At 41.8% G+C, this 19855-nt stretch overlaps 1 protein-coding gene across 1 annotated transcript in view; it reads left to right on the top strand.

Moving 5' to 3' along the window:
* Positions 1-2063: 2063 nt before the first annotated feature.
* cttnbp2 (cortactin binding protein 2) overlaps positions 2064-19855 on the top strand; it is a 116747-nt gene continuing 98955 nt past the window's right edge. The window contains exons 1-2 of the mRNA XM_078256480.1: positions 2064-2407; positions 12834-12941. Of these exons, the coding sequence (XP_078112606.1) occupies positions 2279-2407; positions 12834-12941 (237 nt within the window). The 5' untranslated portion in view covers positions 2064-2278. The remainder of the gene's footprint in view (positions 2408-12833; positions 12942-19855) is intronic.

Consider the following 19855-nt stretch of genomic DNA (forward strand, 5'->3'; position numbering starts at 1 on the left):
CTAAACCGGGTACCGGTATTGTCTCCATCTGTTGATAGCTCGACCGAGTGTGACTGACGATATCGTTGTCTTTCACTTTCCCTTTTAGCTTTTAGTTCTTCGTTTAATATCCTTCTTTCCTGTGATGGTCCTGCCCCAGTATCAGCCATAACTACAGCACATAACTTGTAAATTAACATTAAAATACAATTAGGCCTATAAAGATCTGCTTCCTTTAGCTGGCTCAAAAGGCTGGATACGCAACACAGGCTTTTCAAAGAAATCTGTGACACATCAGAATGTGTTACTGTAGCGCCGTCTACCTGCCGCAAATCATTCTGTGACTTCGCGGGAAAAATCGGACCCGGGCAGATGCCTTACTAAAAACTATATAAAAGTCACGTTCTTTTCACTAATAGTCTCATTTGCTGTTACAGGTCATTTAAGACCATTGTATGAAAAATGACAGAGCTTCAGAAACATTAAAAAGTTACATATAGTCACTTTAAGTACACTTTTGACGTACTTGTAAATCACTTAAGTATTTAGCTGTCACACTGCATAACACTTTTATTCCACCGGAAATATTGTGCATGTTTTACTCAACTTTGTTAATAAGAAAGCTGTGGCCACTAGTTGATTTGAAGACTAAAATTTGGCATACAAAACATGTAATCATGATACCAAAATATGTTGCATTATTATAGCTTAAACTATCCCACAGTATAAGTTAAAGTTAGCTCCACCTCAAGAAAGTTAAACATTGAAATATTGCTTACAGCTTGCATGAATGCATCCACAATAATAATCCAATATATCATACTTTACAATAATATAAAAATTACATACATAGCATAGCATGCTTAATATACATACAAAACTGTATGGGGGGTGTACTTTTATTTTAAAATATATTTTGCTGACAAAACTTCTGTAAGTAAAACATTGATGGTAATACTTTTTTGAATTGGAATATTTTCAAACTATGGAATCACTACTTTTTACTTAAAGTGCTCATATTAGGCTTTTTGGCTTTTCCCCTTTCCTTTATTGTGTTATATATCTTTTTGTGCACGTTATAGGTTTACAAAGTGAAAAAGCCCAAAGTCCACCCCAAAGGGACTTACCATCTCCAACAGAAAACACTGTTCACAAACTGCTCCAAACAGCTCTATTGTAGTCCAGCCTTTACTTCAGAGACAAACGTGGTCACTTTGTAACACACGTTATAATGCTCGCCTAGCTGCTAGCGTGGCACGACCTCCTACTCTGCTTCTGACTGGCTAGTAGTCCTTACCTAGCTACTGTCAGGGCACGCCCTCATACTCTGCTTCTGACTGGCTAGTAGTCCTTACCTAGCTACTGTCAGGGCACGACCTCCTACTCTGCAACTGACAAGCTAGCAGTACTTACTGCGCATGTGCGACTCCAAACAAAGATGGAACAGAAGTGAGATGTCTCACTCTGTAGCTAAAACAGAGAGCTCAACACAAAGAGGTGAAAAGAGGAGCTGCAGCAATGTGCAGTACAACAAATATATATGGTGTTTTCTGAAAATTAAACCACATAAACCTATTCTGGTACAACCTCTAAATACAATTATGAACCTGGAAATGAGCATAATATGAGCACTTTAAATAAAATAAATGTGTAATCTTCTTCCACCTCTGTCTGGAGACGGACAGGATGTTGAAACAAAAAGCCTCAAACGCAGCCAGAGGCTCCTTTTGAGTAGCTTATTTGTGGAGAAAGGTTACAGGTTATTAATGGAACTGAGCCATCAGTTTGTTTTCTGGGGTCATGTATTTCTAGGCCCTGCATGGTTTTGTAGGCCCTATGTATGTTTAAATAAACCAAATGCAATGTTATAAAAAAAGGTGTCTTCAAACCCACGTTTTTATATCTTTATTCACATTTTATTGAGTATAACAGGTCCCTGCAGGTCCAAGAACCTCAGTTTGGAAACCACCCACTGGCTTATTTTATAGCTTCAGAGGCCGACAAATGCTGTTGTCAATCACGCTGTCAGGACGCACCTCCTTTCCAGTTGGGAGCGTACCGGGGCTTTGCATCTGGATTTTTACGCGTCGGTCGGTCGGTCCACGCCCACTAGACTCTCCGCTTCCCCCGCTGCGGTCCGCACACACTCGGCTGAGGGATTTTTTTTCCCCCACAGCGAAGACCTGTCGTCCTCTCCTCCCTTTGTACGGCTCCTTCAATTAGTCAAATCTCTCTTTTCTTTTCTTTTCTTTCCCATGGCCGTGCGTGGCGTGATTTGCACTCAGCAGCGCAATAGTTAATGAGTGCCGGATGCGCCCTCACTCCAGCAGACCGCTACAGTACGAAGATGGCGTCGGAGGGAGCCAGCGGAGAGCAGCCTCCTCCGGTACAAACACTGGCAACCGCCGTGCTGGGAAGTGTCGACACGGTAAGACATGAGGGTTTAAGAGAACACCAAAGTTATACGGGTGGTGGTGTTGTTTTTTTTTTTTTCATCGGTGTGGCGTTAAAGTGGCTGCGGTGAAAAAGAGGGAGAAATGCAGTGCGCATCTACTTCGCACAGGCTCGTGAAGCAACAGCGGTGGCCAGCCGGGAGCCTTGCGACAATGTCTGGAGAAAAAAAACAAGGGGTTCGTGCTCGGTTTAGGGTAATACATGACTCAGACATGCTCAGCCATGGCTCCCGAACAAACAGAATAGGATGTTTTCTTACAACTGAACATGAAAGTGTATTCTTTTGTTCGCCTCTACCGGCTGCTTTCAACATTTATCCCGCCGTTGTAACGTTATCCTGCGTTTGGTCGAGGAGAAATCGTCGCTGGCTGCTCAGGTTGTTGCTCAAATATATCACGGTAAATACGCAGAGACTAAAAGCAAACAGTTTGGCTGGCTGCAGAGGAGTTAAATCTGAAAATAGAAGCTTTTTTTTTAATCGAGGTTGGTGGTTGATTTGCTCCCTGAAAACATTTTATTTCACCTTTTTCCATTTCTTGTAAATTATTTTCACCTGGCCTGCGGAGCTGATTGTGGCATGAATAAGGTTATTTACTGAAGTGGTCCTCCACCAATCAGTCCTACATGATTCCTCACAGGCTTCCATAGCTTGTAGCAGCTCACCTTACTAAAGCTTTGGGAGTCTTAACTCCTGCCACAGGTTCACACTGATTGTCAGACCAGATTGACTCAAGAAAAGTCAACCAAGACACAGTATTTCTTTAAAAAGTAGTCTTTTTGTTGAGCTTCACTTGTTTACACACACACACACACACACACACATAGTTGTGATTTCTCACACAGGTTGCAGCATATGTGCGAGGGCTACAGCTCACCATCCCTCTGTGCAAACTGATCAATCTGTTTCCCCGGCCAGCTGGAGGTCATGATGAAACCTTTTTTCCTTCACTCATCTGGCTCCATGATGCAACCTGTCAGACTGTTGTTATTGACCTGACAACTAATGCAACATGGGCAGCGATGCTTTTGCCACTTGAGTTTTTCTGTCCTTGTTCTGTTTTATTGACCTTTTGAGTACCACATCACAGTCAAATAACCTCCCCCAAAAAACACATCTTTGGATGTGAGATTGAAAAGGGTAGGCTGGTGGAAATGTGTGAAGTTGCTGGAATAGAAAGCAGCCATGGTCCCTGAGGTCTGTGGGTGGTAGTGTGGGTGTTGAAGTGGGGGTGGCTTTCAGCAGTGAGCTGAGGAGATTAGGGCTGCAACGATTATTTTCATTGTCGATTAGTCTGTCGATTTGTTTTCTCGATTTTTATCAATTAGTTGTTGGGCCTATAAAATGTCAGAAAATTGTGAAAAATGTCAATCGGTGTTTTCTAAAGCACAAGATGACATCCGCAAATGTCTTCACAACTCTAATATATTTAGTTTACTATCACAGAGGAGCGAAGAAACTACAAAATATTCACACTGAAGAAGCTGGAATCAGATAATTGTTTTTCATGAGAAATGACTCAAACCGATTAATCGATGAGCAAAATAGTTGGCGATTAATTTAATACTTGACAACTAATCGATTCATCTTTGCAGCTATAGAGGAGATGGTAGAGAATCAGGGTGGGAGAAGCGCTGCGGGGGTGGATGGAGGGCCGAGGCAGCATGTTGGAGGAGGGGGAGTGGAGGCCCTGTTCACCAGACACCTTTCTAAATTGGTCTTAATTTCAGTGACTCAGCTGGAATAGCTGGGAGTACCGTGTCAGCCAGCCATCCTTTTCTGAGCGCTCTCAGAACGGCCTCGAGGCTACTTTACATTTAGCGTTGGAGGTGAACAGGTGCTCCAGAGACATGGGAGCCGGGCAGCCTCCTCAGCTCGCCCGTTGCTCTGCCAGCACACCCTTCCTTCTTCAGGCTCCAGCCAACGAAAGGAGGCTTCCGCCTCCGTGCCCTCCCACTCCCCACCACCTCCACCCATCATTCCTGCCTGCCGTGGTTAAATAAAGCACTTTGCTCTTTGCTCACCCCTGTCAGAGTCTCTGTTGTTGGCCCAAGGTGGGGGGAAGTTTCTCGTTTGTGAGGACTCTGAAGGACCGTCCCTCATGGTCTTGAGAAGGGGTCAGAGGTCAACTCTGCTGGTCACCCCCCACTCATTTACCATAATACATGTTAGTGTGGCACACAGCGCGTTTGCCAAGTGTTGAAGTTTAAGGAAAACTTATTTTGTGGATAATTAGTTGTGTAGGGCTGCAACTGATTATTTACATTGTCAATTAGTCTGTTGATTATTTTCTCGATTAATCGATTAGTTGTTTGGTCTATATAAATGTCAGAAAATGGTCAAAGATGACGCTCAGTGTTTCCCAAAGCCCAATATGATGTCCTCAAATGTCTTGTTTTATCCACAACTCAAAGATATTCAGTTTACTGTCACAGAGGAGTGAAGAAAGTAGAAAATATTCACATTTAAGAAGCTGGAAACAGAGAAATGTTGAACCGTTTTTATCGATTATCAAAATAGTTGGCGATTAACTTAATAGTTGACAAGTAATCAATTAATCTTTGCAGCTCTACAGTTGAGTTTTAAAAAAAGTTGATGACCTCTTTGGATGCGGCAACATCGTAAGTCCAAGAAACACGAGCAGTCAAATGATCAAGACATTTATTTGGTTTACCGTTCAGTGTTTGCAAATAACTAAAGGCTAAAATGGCTACCTGTAACTCAAAGCTGTCTAATCACCTGTTGTTGGCTGAGAAGGCCGAAACAGTTTAAGCCTAATCAAAGTTCACAACCTCTTCCTATAACCTGAAAACGAGATGAGCAGCAAAACGTACGAAATGTTAATACAATGTTTTTGACAGATTCAATCAACATTACTTCACAAGCTGCTTACTTCAAATACTGAAGGTCGCGATTCAGAACCATTCAAGCGATTTGCATATTGCAGATTTCAATCCAGCTCTGTTGCATCTTTGTGTGGGCGGTGTGTTTAGATGAACAGGGCTTTGCTTCCCTCTGTGGTGCCAGCTCGGAGCAGCCGAGGTCTGCCGAGATCCACCGGACGATGTGAGACGACGATCTCAGCGGACCTCTGTGGCGCGTTTTGCATTATCCGCCGGATCTCGGCAGACATCGGCTGCTCTGCTCAGCTGGACGCTCTGTGCGCTGCCACCATGGATGTATTGTAAGACCTGGATGCCATTGTGGAGTCCCGTTCATTCCTATGAGAGTTGCTCAGTGGCGCATCCGCCAAAAATCCCTCATTGTGAAGAAACTGTGTGCACACAACTGCAGTAAGCACAGTAGGTCAAAGTTGAAGCAGGAAGTCAATCTGCAAAATCAAAGTTTTTATAAAACTGCTGTGATTGCCTGACAGCTTGTGTTCCTTGTCCTCTCGCATGCAGAAATGAAGTTCATCAGTAAAACTTATCATAATAGATGGGAATGATGGCTAAGAAAAGCTATTTATTTTTCAAATGTCAGCAAGCTACCTAGTCCAGCCCCATCTTCAAACCTTGCTTGCTGGCAGGACTATTATGTAAGTGAAGCCTGAGAGTGGTTACCAGTGGTTATGTGGGACATGTTGCCATGTTGGAGGAGTGCCATTAACATAAGTGGCTGTAATGTCATCGCTTCTTCTCCCTGACAACAACATTTCTGTGCTCTGACGGAGGGGGGGGGGGGGGGGAGGGTTCAAATTACCCTGTAAACAAGTTGGAGAGGTCATCAGAGAAGATCATGTATTATCGTACAATTTAGTAAAGCCCCATTTCACTGAAATAACAAAAAAAATGTAACCATTTTCCCGGGTTTTGAGCTCTACAAGGGTGAATGGGTTTCTGTTTGTGGTGCTCCCTGCTGGAGTTGCACTGGTCCGATGGATTGGTATTTGTGCTGATACTAACCTGATTAAGTGGATCGGTTATCGGCCATGACGTGATCGATTTACGAGCTTTTACACTATCAGTTACATTCATTCAGTCACAGCCGGTTTCAGTTCTTAATGCCGCAGTAATCCCTGGTCTCATGTTATCTTACATACAAATAATTCTAATGACTTCCACTCAGTGAGTTATAAACATTTTGTAAGTGTGGCGTGTTACTCGGTATAATCCACAGTAGAGCTGAAGCGATTTGTCGATAGACAGAAATGAACCGGAAACTATTTTGATATTCAGTTGATTGTTTTAATCATTTTTGAAGCAGAAATGCCAAAAATTCCATCTTCTGGTTTCTCAGATGGATTTGCTGCCATTCTTTTGTTTTTTGAAATTTCAAAACCTGGACATAATAAATCAAAACTGTCCACATTGTTGGATACCACAAGAGGTAAATGTGAAAATATATTTCATGGGGATTTCATTTAACTGACCTTTTTAGAGTCAGTGTGATTCCGTTCAACTTCATGGCATTTATTCTTTCGCAGGCATCAGTAACCCCTCACAGGCATCTATTTGAAGGCTGTCATATCACACAATTTGGGCTCACGGTAACGGGACATAAGTCTGTGAGAAACCTAGAGACCTTAACAACCTTTAGCTCAACAGAACACGGTGGAGGAGGAACTTGCTCAGAGAGAGCAGTTTCCGTCCCTCGTGGCTCAGAGTGAAATGACACCGGCCTTATTAAGTCGACCGGGGCTAACGGCGATCCTCGCTGCTCGTGCCCTTGGCGCTGAGCACACGCCTCATGGAACAAATTAGTGTTCGCTTCCCTCACCTGCTCACTGTGCAGAAATGCCAGAGAGAAGCAGCCGTCCAACGGAGGCCCCGTGACAGGCCAGCGTGGCTCAGGGTTGCTGTCCATCAAGGCTCCCTGAGTCGTCTAATTCTCTGAGTGGTGAATGCTGCTGGGAGAAACGGGGGGGCTCTGGATCGATTGGAAGGCTCAATGAGAATGAATCAATCCCGTGGAATCTCTCCTGCTTTTTTTCCAGGCTTGCTGTGATGGCATCAGAAATAAAAACGTGGTTTGACTAATCTGAAACATGTGAATTGACGCAACACTTTCCAGCTCCCTGTTCTGAAAAGAAAGAGGTACTTAGTAGGGCGAGCAGACACAAAACTTCCTTTGTTAAAAAAACTGATTTCTTGATTAACCTGAGGGCTATTTCACAAAACCTAGATAGCGGATTAGGCCGGGATTTCCCAGTTATCCTGGCTCAAATTAGCCTTGACTCAGTTTCACAAAAGCAGAGGCAACTAAGTTACCATGGAGATTTATTCTGTGCAGCTAGCCTGGTCCTGACCAGGCAGTGCTTTTACCTTATTGTTATCAGCCTGCATTAAAATACAACAGGTGCATGTTGCTGTTCATTTAAGTACTGTTATTATTTAAAGTTGTGACCATTATTTTTTATAATTTATTCATGTGTATTCATCGTTACTGTTATATTGCTGTATGACAACTGCTGTTCACGTATTGTTAGTTTGATGAATATATTACGGCAGTTGTTGAGATAGAAAAGGCAAATGTGTTTTAAATGAAGTCTGTTACTAAGGGCAATACATGAAATGCTGTAGATGTGTTTCTATAGTGGACCAATGCACCTTAAATTATTTTAGTTGATTCATTTTTTTGTATTCTTTAACAATGAAGGAACATGTTTGTTCTGCTTCCATGTGCATTGTATTTGGCATTCTTGGCACACAATTTGTGTTGTCCAGTAAACTGGGACTATAACTGGGAGGATTTTCCAATTTTAAGAACATATCCTAATTTTACAATCCTCCCAAATTATAGACTTAGTTCACTGGACCAGTAACTCAAATATAGTGTTGTAAGCTAAAAATATACATGTACGAACTACTGGTCTTAACAGAAACCATTCAATGAGCCACTTGTCATTTGCAGAAACGAACAGTTGTAACTTTTCATTAAAAGCGAGCAGTGGAAGTTAATATGACTTAGGATATTTATATTTTAACGTTGTAGAAAATTGATCTCCTGGTAAATTTCCTGAGTAACATTATCTTCTGCTTACTTTTAAGGCAAAGAGTACAGCGGTTAATTTGTGCAAATGATTAGTAGCCTAATCCTTAAATGGCATTCAGTCGGTTTGCGATCGTCTGCCATGTTTTCTCTCGCGGTTTCATTACAGCCGCTGTTTTTTTGTTGTTTTTTGTTTTTACAAATAATGTGTTTCACGTTATCATACTTCCAGAAGAAGCTGCTACTCACTCTGTATAACGTATGTACAATGCGTATTCTCCATTTTAGCATCAATAAATCTGTGATCTTTTTGTGAATGTACCTGAGTCAAACTTTCGTTTAAAAGCATATTTAGGACGGAAGCGTCACTTTTAAGATTTACCGTATTCTCGTTTTTCGGTCAAATGGCCTTTTGAATGGGAGTGCTAGGGGCACATTTATGCTAGCTTCAAAATAGCTATTTTTAAAACACTTAAGAAGGCTCGACACAACATGAAACTTTGCTCAAAGTATGACCAGGGTCTCTACACATGAACTGGAGCATTGAGAACATTGTTTGTGTACCCAGTTTACTAAAAAAGGTTTTGAGCAACTCACGTTAGCAGTTGTTGTTTTACGCTATCCGCCATTTTCCCAGTCAAAAATAGGCGATCTTAGAATGCGAATCAATGGACTCCATAGGAGGATATATCATTCTTATATGAGGCTCCTTTTTCAACTACAAGGTCAATATTGTTTTTCACTAACGACAAAACAACAAATTATCCGTGCATTTATATGGAACTAAGCTTTAGGAGCTTTCCATCTTTACTCTCCTCCCTCGACTATTTCTGACTGACTCGATAGACGGCGACCAGAAGAACAACGGCTACAGTGAGTTGTTAAAACCTTTCTTTTTAGTAAACTCTGTGTACACAAACAATGCTGTCAATGCTTTCGTTAAGGTGTAGAGACCCTGGTCATACTTTGAGCAAAGTTTCATGTTGTATCGAGCCTTCTTAGTGTTTTAAAAATAGCTATTTTGAGGCTAGCATAAAAATGTCCCGTAGCACTCCCATTCAAAAGGTAATTTGACCAAAAAACGAGAATACGGCAAATCTGAAAAGTGGCAATTCCGTCCTAAATATGCTTTTAAACGAAAGTTTGACTCTGGTACATTCACAAAAAGACCCTAGGTTGCATTTTGTCGAGAGTTGCGCTTTAAGGAAAGCCGTTAACGCGCATCTATCCAAATTTCTTCAGCCTGGCTCGACCTAGTCGCTCCTCCTCAGCCTGGCTTGGCCTTCGTGAAACGCACCAAGCCAGGCTGCACAGATTAGACTAGGTCAAGCCTCGCTTTATCAGTTATCCTGGATTTATAAATTCTGCTTTTGTGAAACAGTCCCCTGAGCACCTGTCTTGAGAAGGGGTTTCTAGCTTTTAAAGGAGCGAGTGTTTATCCATATGGATTTATTACCTCTGTTCCCATTGTCTAAACATGAAGTTTCCCCTTTACGGTGAAATAAACAACCTCTCTCCGGAGCGCATAAGACACATAGAAGGCAGCAGCTTGTTGAAGTCTTACAATGGCCTGTTCGGCCTATGCGAGAGACCTCTGAAAATGTGTAGGTCTTCCTGATGAAACTGAATAATCACGGCCGAGGTTTTCGATGTAGGCTTATAAATCAGGCTTAAATGACCACCTGACAACTGAACGTCACAGGAATAAGCAGGTAGCAATCCTCCGTATGGGCATCAGAGCCCGAGGCGCTCATCGCTTCCTCCATTTCCCGCTCCAGTCTTTGGTTTTTTAGGGTTTTATTGAACAAATCCCAGATATTGAGAATGCAGCTGGATGTGGCTTTCTTAGCAGATGGTTGCAGTTGTCGCCATCACGGTATCTGGAAATTCTTCTGTCACTGGCCTCTCTATGTGAAGTTACATCATTTGTTTTGGACTCCAGCCAAGAATTTCACTTATTTTCCTCACTTAGATTTTGCTTAGAATGGGTACAATCCCTTTCAAGGTCCCTTAACTCAACAATTTGACGCTGTGCTCTCGAATGTTGACTAACCAGAGGCTGTTGGGAGAACACCGATTAAAAAGCTGTCTCACTTTGAGGAATGGGAGATAAGTAGGACTCGCTGTATTGTTACAAAAATCATGATGTCTTGAGAAAAATGGCCTCTTGGTTTGTTGTTGCATTTTACAGCTTAACTCAAGAAAGATCAAGCTTCTGTCACATTTCTGAGGTTTTGAGTTTCTACTCTTAAATGGCCCCCTGTGACTTTTTTTAGACCTAATTTTTGTACAAACCATTTTATTTTTTGCTCTTTTATTCCTTAAATTAACAACAAAACGCATACACAACAAACCAGTGATGGAAGCAGTGCTCAGATGCAGACTTGGGTAAAAGTAAAAATGCATTACAATATGACAAGTAACAAAAAGCATATCATCACTAAGAACTAAGAACTGACCATGTAGACTGGCCCCTTAAGAGTTTTACATTACTATATTGTACAATAGAGCTGCAACTAATAAGTATTTTTGTTATTTGATTAATCTACCGATTATTTTCCTGAATAATACTTGTTTGGCCTAAAAAATGTCAAACTGCTGAAAAAGAGTCCAAGGTGACATCTTTAAATGTTTTTTGTTTGTCCCACCGAGAGTCCAAAATCTTGAATTTATAAAGGTATAATTCAGAGAAAAGCAGCAAATCCTTACATTTCAGAAGCTGAAAACAGAGTTTGGTTTGTCTGGTTTTATAAGGAATAACTGCTGTATTTTCATAGCACAGACGATGTGATTCACAGTTGGAAGAAGTAAGAAAGTTGGAGATGAATTTGACTACACCAAAAACAAGTCGTTCCTTCATCCTATGAAAAGACTAGACAGAGGCAACACACACACACGTTGCTGTTTTGCTTTTTATAAGTAGACCGGAAAAAAGCTTTTAATTGAGATGAGGGGAAGCATGAAGTGTTTCTGGTCACTCCCAATTACAGTCATCTCCGTTAGCCCTGTGGTCGCTACTGACCAAATTAGGGCTTAATGACCTAGCTAAATGTAATTAGACCTTAACAGCTTCGAGGTAGGACGGGACATCATAGCCTAATTTGAGTGCTGTACTTAATGAGACCAGGTGGAAGCTGGGAGTGGCACATTTGTCATATAAGCAACTTTTTTTTTTCGCTACCGAAATCAGGTGCAATGTTGGACGAGATGTCAAATCTTTGGTTGTACAGATGTGCATAATACAGCAGTAGAATAATCAGTTCATCATGTACAGTGCATAAGGATTTTACGTGTGAAGGTAAAATATTTAAAATTGAGACTTGGCTGCGTAATGGCAAGTAACTAGCAGCAAGTATCTTCTAAATAGGTATTTTGTTAGCTAGTGTCATGGCTGTAGGGCTCCTGGTTGGTTAGTGGGTTAATAGTCGCTTTGCCAGGCCATCCACACGCTGCGGAGCGGAGGAGGGTCTGGCTACTCCATACAGCATTCTGGGAATGTGAGAAATGCGTGCTCTGGTTTATTGGCATTTCTTTTAACAATCGTCACGGGTGGCGCTAAGCGCTGGACGGAGCCACGGTGCCGCTGCAAAATAGCCTCGGGAAGGAACTTGTTTTGGTGGAACATGTTTACGTTCAAAGATTGTTTTAGTCCTGCAACAGAAAACTCAGATTGGACAGATAGTCTAGCTAGCTGTCTGGATTTATCCTGCAGAGATCTGAGGAGCAGTTAACCATAGTCCTCAGAAATCCACCAGAGTTTAAATGCCAACACAAAGAAAGGGGAAGGTGACGGACATCCGACCAAAAAGAGTGGCATCTGGTAGGGCTGGGCGATATGGAGAAAATCAAATATCACGATATTTTTGACCAAATACCTTAATATTGATACCGCAACGATATTGTAAGGTTGACTATTGGTGCTTTCACAAAATATTTAAACGATGAGATTTTTGATAAATAATCATCAATAATGTGGATATAATGACTAAGTGGGAAAAGGCAAACAATAGAACAGTTACAACAGTCTGGTGAGTTCAGAAAATGACATCACTTTACTGTAATGCAGCCTTTAAAACCAGGAGAAGACAACACTTAAGCCATATTACGATATTAAGATATCCAAAATCTAAGACGATATCTAGTCTCATATCACGATGTCGATATAATGTTGATATATTGCCCAGCTCGGGCAGCTAGGAGCACCATTTCTCACTCTTTTTATAAAAACAAAACAAAAAACTAATGTAGATTTGGGTCTTAAGCATTAGGGTCAGCCCTACACAACATAATGGTTTAACTAAAACAATATCTGGTCGAAGAGACATTTAAGAAACAGTTTTTTATACTCATTGTCATGAAATCATTGAGTATTTAAAAAGTATAAGGGTCCAATACCAAGCCCCAAATTTGAAAATGAAGTGTTGATTCGATTGTATGCTTCTGACATGGTTGTTTCTGACCTGTGTTGCAGAAATGTGAGTTCAACATGGATAACTTGAGCAAGCCGGAGCTGCTCACCCTGCTGAGTATCATGGAGGGAGAGCTGGAGGCCCGCGACCTGGTCATAGAGGCCCTGAGGGTGAGTCCAGACAACACACCAACACACTCCTGTACTCATTAGCTAAGCCTCTGCCATCTTAGCCATTGTCGGGTTGAATCGAACACACTCTGTTGGAGCAGACTGCCTTTGTGAGAGACTTGAGATGAGACGATAAGTTGTAATTGTGACCCAGAATTGAATTGGTATCACTCGGTTTAATAAGTGATGAATGGTCACGAATGCTGCTAAATGAATGCGGTATCACACAATCTGAGTCGGTGGCTTTTCCCCCAGTAATGTGCAGAACACTTGTGTGATCACGAGGAAAGACTATGCCCCACGGTTTCTTTCTGTGCTTTGTAATTACCCGCTGATAAGCAGTCTCTCTAATTGCGTTTGTTGAATGGGAGCCGGCTGAGCGACTGGTTAGCACTTCCTGCCAGAAAGTCCAGTGTGATCAAATCCTCGTGTCCACCCGGCACCACCTGCTTAACTATTAATATTAAACAGATGGTGGAAGTCACTGGTTCTGGTTCCTTTGTGATTATTGAAAAAAAACAATTAGCAAGTTGAAATGCAAGGAAAGTTCTCAGCATTGTCTCTCGTTAGCACTGCCAAACTATGTATTTTAAAGAATTTGTAGCAGCAAGTACCAGCTCCAGCACCTAGTTCACAAACAAGACAAGGACACATACGGTTTACTTGTTACCTTTAGGATTCATTTATTTCTCTATTTTTTAGGACAATCCTGATTTTTGTTTTTAAATGTTTTTAACATTTTGATCTGTCGCAGTGGGTTTGAAGAAGGTGATTTGCAGAACATTGTATGTCCTATACCAGACGGTACTCTAAATACTTGGAACTACAGCACACATTTCTGCACAATCGCGCAATCTTTCCAAAATACAATTAATTGATCTTTACAGAAACTAAGAGAAGCTAAAAGCAGGGAAACTTGGAAAGGACAGATATTGGCACTTGAACTTGTTTTTATACCCAAAGACAACATTCCTACTCTATGATTAGTTTATGTTGCACAAATACCCATAGGACACTAGATCATTATCCAATATCCTAATCAAATAACTTATTCCTTGACCTCCAAACCTAATAAACTTCTTTGGTAGGGACACAAATCAGTAATCTTCCAGCAAACTTATAAATCAGAAATTAAAGCAGATGTGGTGTCTCAAGAGCTTCCAGTAGTCATGCGTGTCAGATCAGTGTATGTGGCGTTGGAACCAAACTGTAGGAGCTGTACTGAAGCAGTTTACAGTCTGCAGGTGGATGACCTGCCATAATACTATAGCCTGCTCAGTGTGGTGTGTTCTGCACTTTATTTAAACAATATGAAATGAGACATACTGTAAGCTGCTGTTACAACTTTTCAAACCGTAAAGTCCTAAGATAAGTCTGAATGTTTACTGTCCTTGGTGATTGAAGTTATTGTAGTCTCGCTTTGCCAGACCATCCACACGCTGCGGAGCGGAGGAGGGTCTGGCTACTTCACACAGCATTCTGGGACAGGAGAAATACATGCTCTGGTTTATTGGCATTTCTTTAAACCAATCACAATCGTCATGCTAAGCTCTGCACGGAGCCGCTGTAAAATAGTCATGCGAGAGAAAACTTAGATTGGACAGACAGTCCAGCTAGCTAGAAATACATGCATCCAGCAGAATTTCCTGCGGCACCGGAGCAATCCCCGAAGTGGAACGTCAAGGATATAGACTAAAGTTATTGTGATGTATTTATATTGATTATACTGCCCACCTAAATAGCAGAGCAATGAAGGTTGGGACGTGTTTAAAATGGGCGACGTATTGATTTGCAGGACACTGAACACTGATCACTGAACACTGATGCTGCACAGATGACTTTGTGGCGTCCCGGAGAACCCGTCTCACCTTCGATTTGGAGGTTATTTACGAACAAACGCTTGCATGTCCCTCTCGCTCTCTCTGTAGCTCTCTATTTAGGTCAGAATTGGCGCCTAAGTTTATCCACGCTCTACTTTAAGCCCTTCCGTGCAGGCATTTTTAATAAGCTGTTAATGTGCAACTCCTTCACAGTGCTGGGACTCCAGGGAAGCAGAGAGATGTTCTTATCAAACGTTCAGTTTTAAGGTTTGCAGGTGATTATCCAAAACAAACATATCCTCGATGACCTTTTCGTTGCATAGCAGTTTTCTGTAGCTGTCCCTGTTGCTGTTATTTTGCTGTTGGCAAGCTGTTCCGCTTGCAGAAATGATGTTCAGTTTTTTATGATATTGAGCCTATTGTTTGGTTGTAAAGTCATCGACCTTGCTTGTATTGAACAGCACATAACGAGTCACTACCTCGCTCAACATCGAAGCATCTGCTTTAGTCAGTAATTTGAATCTTTATACTTCCCTTCAACTGTCTTATTCCTTTTTATCTGTCCTGCTTCGTCTATCATTTTTGCTGCCTCCCTTTTTTTAAATTTAGGACGGTCTGTTCCCCAATGTCACCTCATCTATGTCTCTTTGTGTTTCTGGTATTGGTTGCTTTTGTGTTCCACCCTCACCGCCACTTCACCCATGTTTTTGGCCGGCATTAAGAAGCCCCCCCATCTCCCCTGTGGATGCATATCCTATCCAGGTTTGAATGAAATAAGCCTCCCCTCTGCCGCCCTGACGGCTCTCGTAAAACACAATGAGCCTGTTTGTTGAGAGAGAGAGAGAGAGAGAGAGAGAGAGAGAGAGAGAGAGAGAGAGAGAGAAGTCCAGATCGTCGGTTTGAATCAGAGCGATGGAGATCGGGTGAGATGCATAAGGAGAGTGAGAAATAAAGCCCTGATATTGTCTTTGACAAAGCAGGACAGTGTGACAGAGAGGATTAAGCCAACTCCCACCATTCACTCGCTTTCCAGTTCTCTATCCAAATCCCCCCGAACAGCCAGAAGAAAAGCATCATCTGGCCACCAGCTGCAGGGCTATCGATATCCCAGCCCAATCAAAGTACACATCAAGCTAACCAGTGTTATTAGTCAGCATTTCCAAAGCACCTTGCAGTGGCACAGTTACACAGAGCTGCACAGGAAACTGGACCCTTCGTCCTGGCAGTTTTAGTGCGGCTCCTCTTATCTACATAACAAATACTACATACAACCCACTGTACCACTTTACTGCTCCCACACCAAAAGCTTGGACCGCGACTTCCACGGCTTGGCACGACTTCAACGATTGTTTGTGGCATTTGGGTATTATTAAGAGGCATTGGTGCCGCAGATTAATTAGCGTGTGGCTAAAGCTGGCTGAGCTGCTGTATCAGGTTTCATCCTGGAGAAAAAGAAAAGAGGCTGTTGGCAGATTAGCCAAACGGCCGCGATATCGCATGATTAGCGTGGCTGGTAGCTTACACAACTCGCCCATTCTTCTGCGTCAAGAGCTTTTCAGAGGGCATTTGGAGACTGCATCTTTACACAATCCTCAGAGTAGGAAGCAAACGGTTTTCTTTGTATTGACAAGTCACAGGTGTAAGGTGCATTTCCAAAGTGATAGGAGCTTTTTTCACTATTTTACAGACGGTAGTTTGTAGAGTAACGGCTGAGTAGCCAGAACCTAAACAAAGAAATAGTTTTACGAAAAGGGTGTTGATGTTGACAATGAAAGTAGAAAATATCAAGGTGATTAAAGCCCTTTTTAATGTCCTTGATATTTCAAAGACCCTCTGCCATTCCCACACTGACAAGAAGAAACTTGGCCACCAGTGACATGGAAGTAGTAGTATATGATAGGGCTGCACAATATATTATTTCTTTATCGTCATCGCAAGATCAACTGGCGCAATAAACACATCATGAAAGGCTGCGACACATTGTGAAAGACGCTCAGAGATTTATTTATTTTGTTAGTTGAAAGAGAATTGCACTTAAAATGTGACTGTCATTCTTTTTTTTAGTGCTGCCTTTTATTTTCAATTCAATGTTCAATTTGTTATAATATAAAAGAATGTTGGAAATGATTTCCTTTCATTTGTTTTAAATTCAAAAAGCTATTTTCCTCATATCGTGCAGCCCTAGTATATGAGTAGAAGAAGATGCAAATGCTTTGATCTCCGGTTTTCTCTCCTGAGAGACTTTTTTTTCATTAGCCGCTTATGTTTCAATTTCTTCACCAGTTTGTCCTTTACTTCCACTCTCAGCTTTGTCCTTGCTGGGCAGGTAGGTTAGTTGTCTGACCTGGCATGTTTAAAATGGGTTGAGAGCTTTGAGATTCAACCATATAGCCTGTGTGCAGAACCCCAAAAATAAGCTAAAAGATACTTAGAGCTGCATAGCGCTGCAGAGTTTGTTGTTAATTCCCATTGATTCAATGGGAATATAAAAAGATGGCGCTTAAAGGTGCACTAGGTAAGACTTATAAAACTAACTGTCTGTCATATTTGCTGAAACTGACCCTATGTTCCAGTAGAACTACATGAAGCAGGTCATTTAAAAAAAAAAAAGTGATTTGCAAAAATCCACAGCTCCCTGTTCAGATGCACCAATCAGGGCCAGGGGGGGTGTCTAACTGCGTGTCAATCACTGCTCATGCACATGTATTCATTCTCCCTTGTGGGGGGAGGGGCTTAGGAGACTGTTTTGGGCTTTAGCAGAAAAGGGGGGAGGGACTGAGAAGTTTAAATGTTCAAATGTTTTGGCTAAGTCCTGGATCTTCCCAATCCTATCTACGTCACCAGGTCAGTAGTTCTTTTTTTTTTTTTTTTTAAAGCGTACTAAAAGTCAAACGCACACTGTACTCTACGACATCCTGGACAGTTGGGACAGTTTGTCAGCCAGTTTAACTGTTGGGCAGTTTTGTTCTCTGAGCCTTGGGCTCAGTGGGAGAGAAGGATCGTACAGACGGAGATGTCCAGATTGGACGCTCTGTGCTTTTGTGAAAATAACTTGTTGTTATGATTTCACTGGCAAGGAGCGATCAGTAGAAGGCTGAAATGGTCACTATGATCCCAGACGGTGAAACTGTCTGTAGAGGAGTGTTACAGTGCATTCACATAAAGATACATTCCTCTCCATGAGCTTGATGCTTTGACATGAGCACAGCATTTTCATACACAGGGCAGTCGTCTTCTTACTTTGCCTATTTACTACTGTGCGATGAAGTAGTTAATTTCCCGAGTGATGTGTTTCCACGCAGAACACAACACATGCCCCGAGCCATCAGGCTTTCTCCAGCGTCATGTTATCTCCGACCATCTAGCTATTTCAGGCATGCCCTGTTGCTGGGCTTTTCCAACTCTCCCTCCTCCCCACACACACACACACACACACACACACACACACTCAGCAATGTCTGTCTTCTATATCTCTGTTCATCTCCTTTATGTTCCGGTAAATCTTGTTTATTCCTATCTATCTGGGCAGACAGTATGGCAGCTCATTACTTACCATTACTGTCTTTCTCACAGTCTCTCTCCTTCCACATAAATCTTTGAATTTCTGTCCTTCTCTTGCTGTACCCCTCTCTCTCTCTCTCTGGGGTTTGCACAGCTAATCCGAAATATATTAAGAAAATTGCAGTCGCGCTCCCGGAGCTACAAGATAGAAAAGGGATGCTTTCTTAAAGCTTCTCCCCAACAACTTCAATCGTGTTCTTAAAATTCTGTGACCCTACAAATCAAGAGAAATAATCTTTTCATTTTATTCGTACTAAACAAAATACTGAGCAGTATTATCACGATCCCCACCTGACCCATCTTTTTTGGAAGGTTTTGTAGATATTGAAAATGAAATTGGGATGAGAAAGCCCTTCAACCAAGAAAAGTCATTTCTTTCTGCTTGTACCCTGGCAGTGTGTGTTGGCATGATTGTCAGTCGAAACAACTGTAGCAAAGGCAGTTTGCCAAGCAAGTTTTGCATCTTTTACACAATTTGCAACAATTTTAGTTTGGAGACCTGACACAAAGAGCACATAGTTAGCAATATCTGTGATGTCTGATTATGCAAATGTAATGCAAAAGCAAGTTTTAAATTTAAATTCGGTTAGAGCATGAAAGACAGCCCTTTGTCTGTCTTTTTCCTCTCTCCTACACAATCCAAAACCAGATCTACACTTCTTGGGTTAACCCTCTCACCAGATGCATACACGCACCAATCAGCATCCCGCACTGATTGCTCGGCTGCTTAGCAACCAGACCCCCAACCCGGACCCTTCTTCACAAGCTCCCAGGCTCGTGTTTCACTGACATGACACTTAGGAATGAGGGTAAAAAGACTCAGTCGCCCCCCCCCGCCAATTTCAGGGAAAGTGGCACGACCTGTTTGGACATCTCCAGAGTGCCTGTTTCTTATGACAGTCTTTCTTCTTTTTTTTTTTGGTGAGGTGGTTTTTGAAGTGCTGTCAGTCACCGTGGGGGGGTGGACTGTCTCAGAGTTGAAAGAGCATGTCTGAGTGTTTGTGTGCATGTATAATGCATGAAGAACTGCAACTAAGGATTATTTTTCATATCGGTAAATCTGTCACTTATTCTCTGATAAATTGATAAATCGTTTAGTCTATAAATTGTCCGAAAATTATCTATTTTATTTATCTTTTTTAAGATTCTTTTTTTGGGCTTTTCCGCCTTTTAATTTGACAGGACAGCTAGGTGAGAAAGGGGAGAGAGGAGGAAGACATGCAGGAAATCCTCACAGGTTGGACTCGAACCCTGGACCTCTGTGTCGAGGCATCAACCTCTATTTAAATGTGCGCCTGCTCTACCCACTGAGCCTCTCAGACTCGCTGCCTCTTAAAATCAAATTTTCCATTCCTATTTGGATTTTCTTTGCTTGAGTAAGGTTTTTAAATGATTAATTAAATCAAAAATAGTTAATATATTTTTTGTTGGTTGTTGTTACAGCACCAAGGTCGCGTTCTGACATTTCACCTCCTCATTCATGCATTGTCTTCCAGCTAAAAAACAAACAAAGGTTTATCTGACAGTACATTT

The sequence above is a fragment of the Sander vitreus genome, chromosome 8, assembly GCF_031162955.1.
Source record: "Sander vitreus isolate 19-12246 chromosome 8, sanVit1, whole genome shotgun sequence".
Lineage (NCBI taxonomy): Eukaryota > Metazoa > Chordata > Actinopteri > Perciformes > Percidae > Sander > Sander vitreus.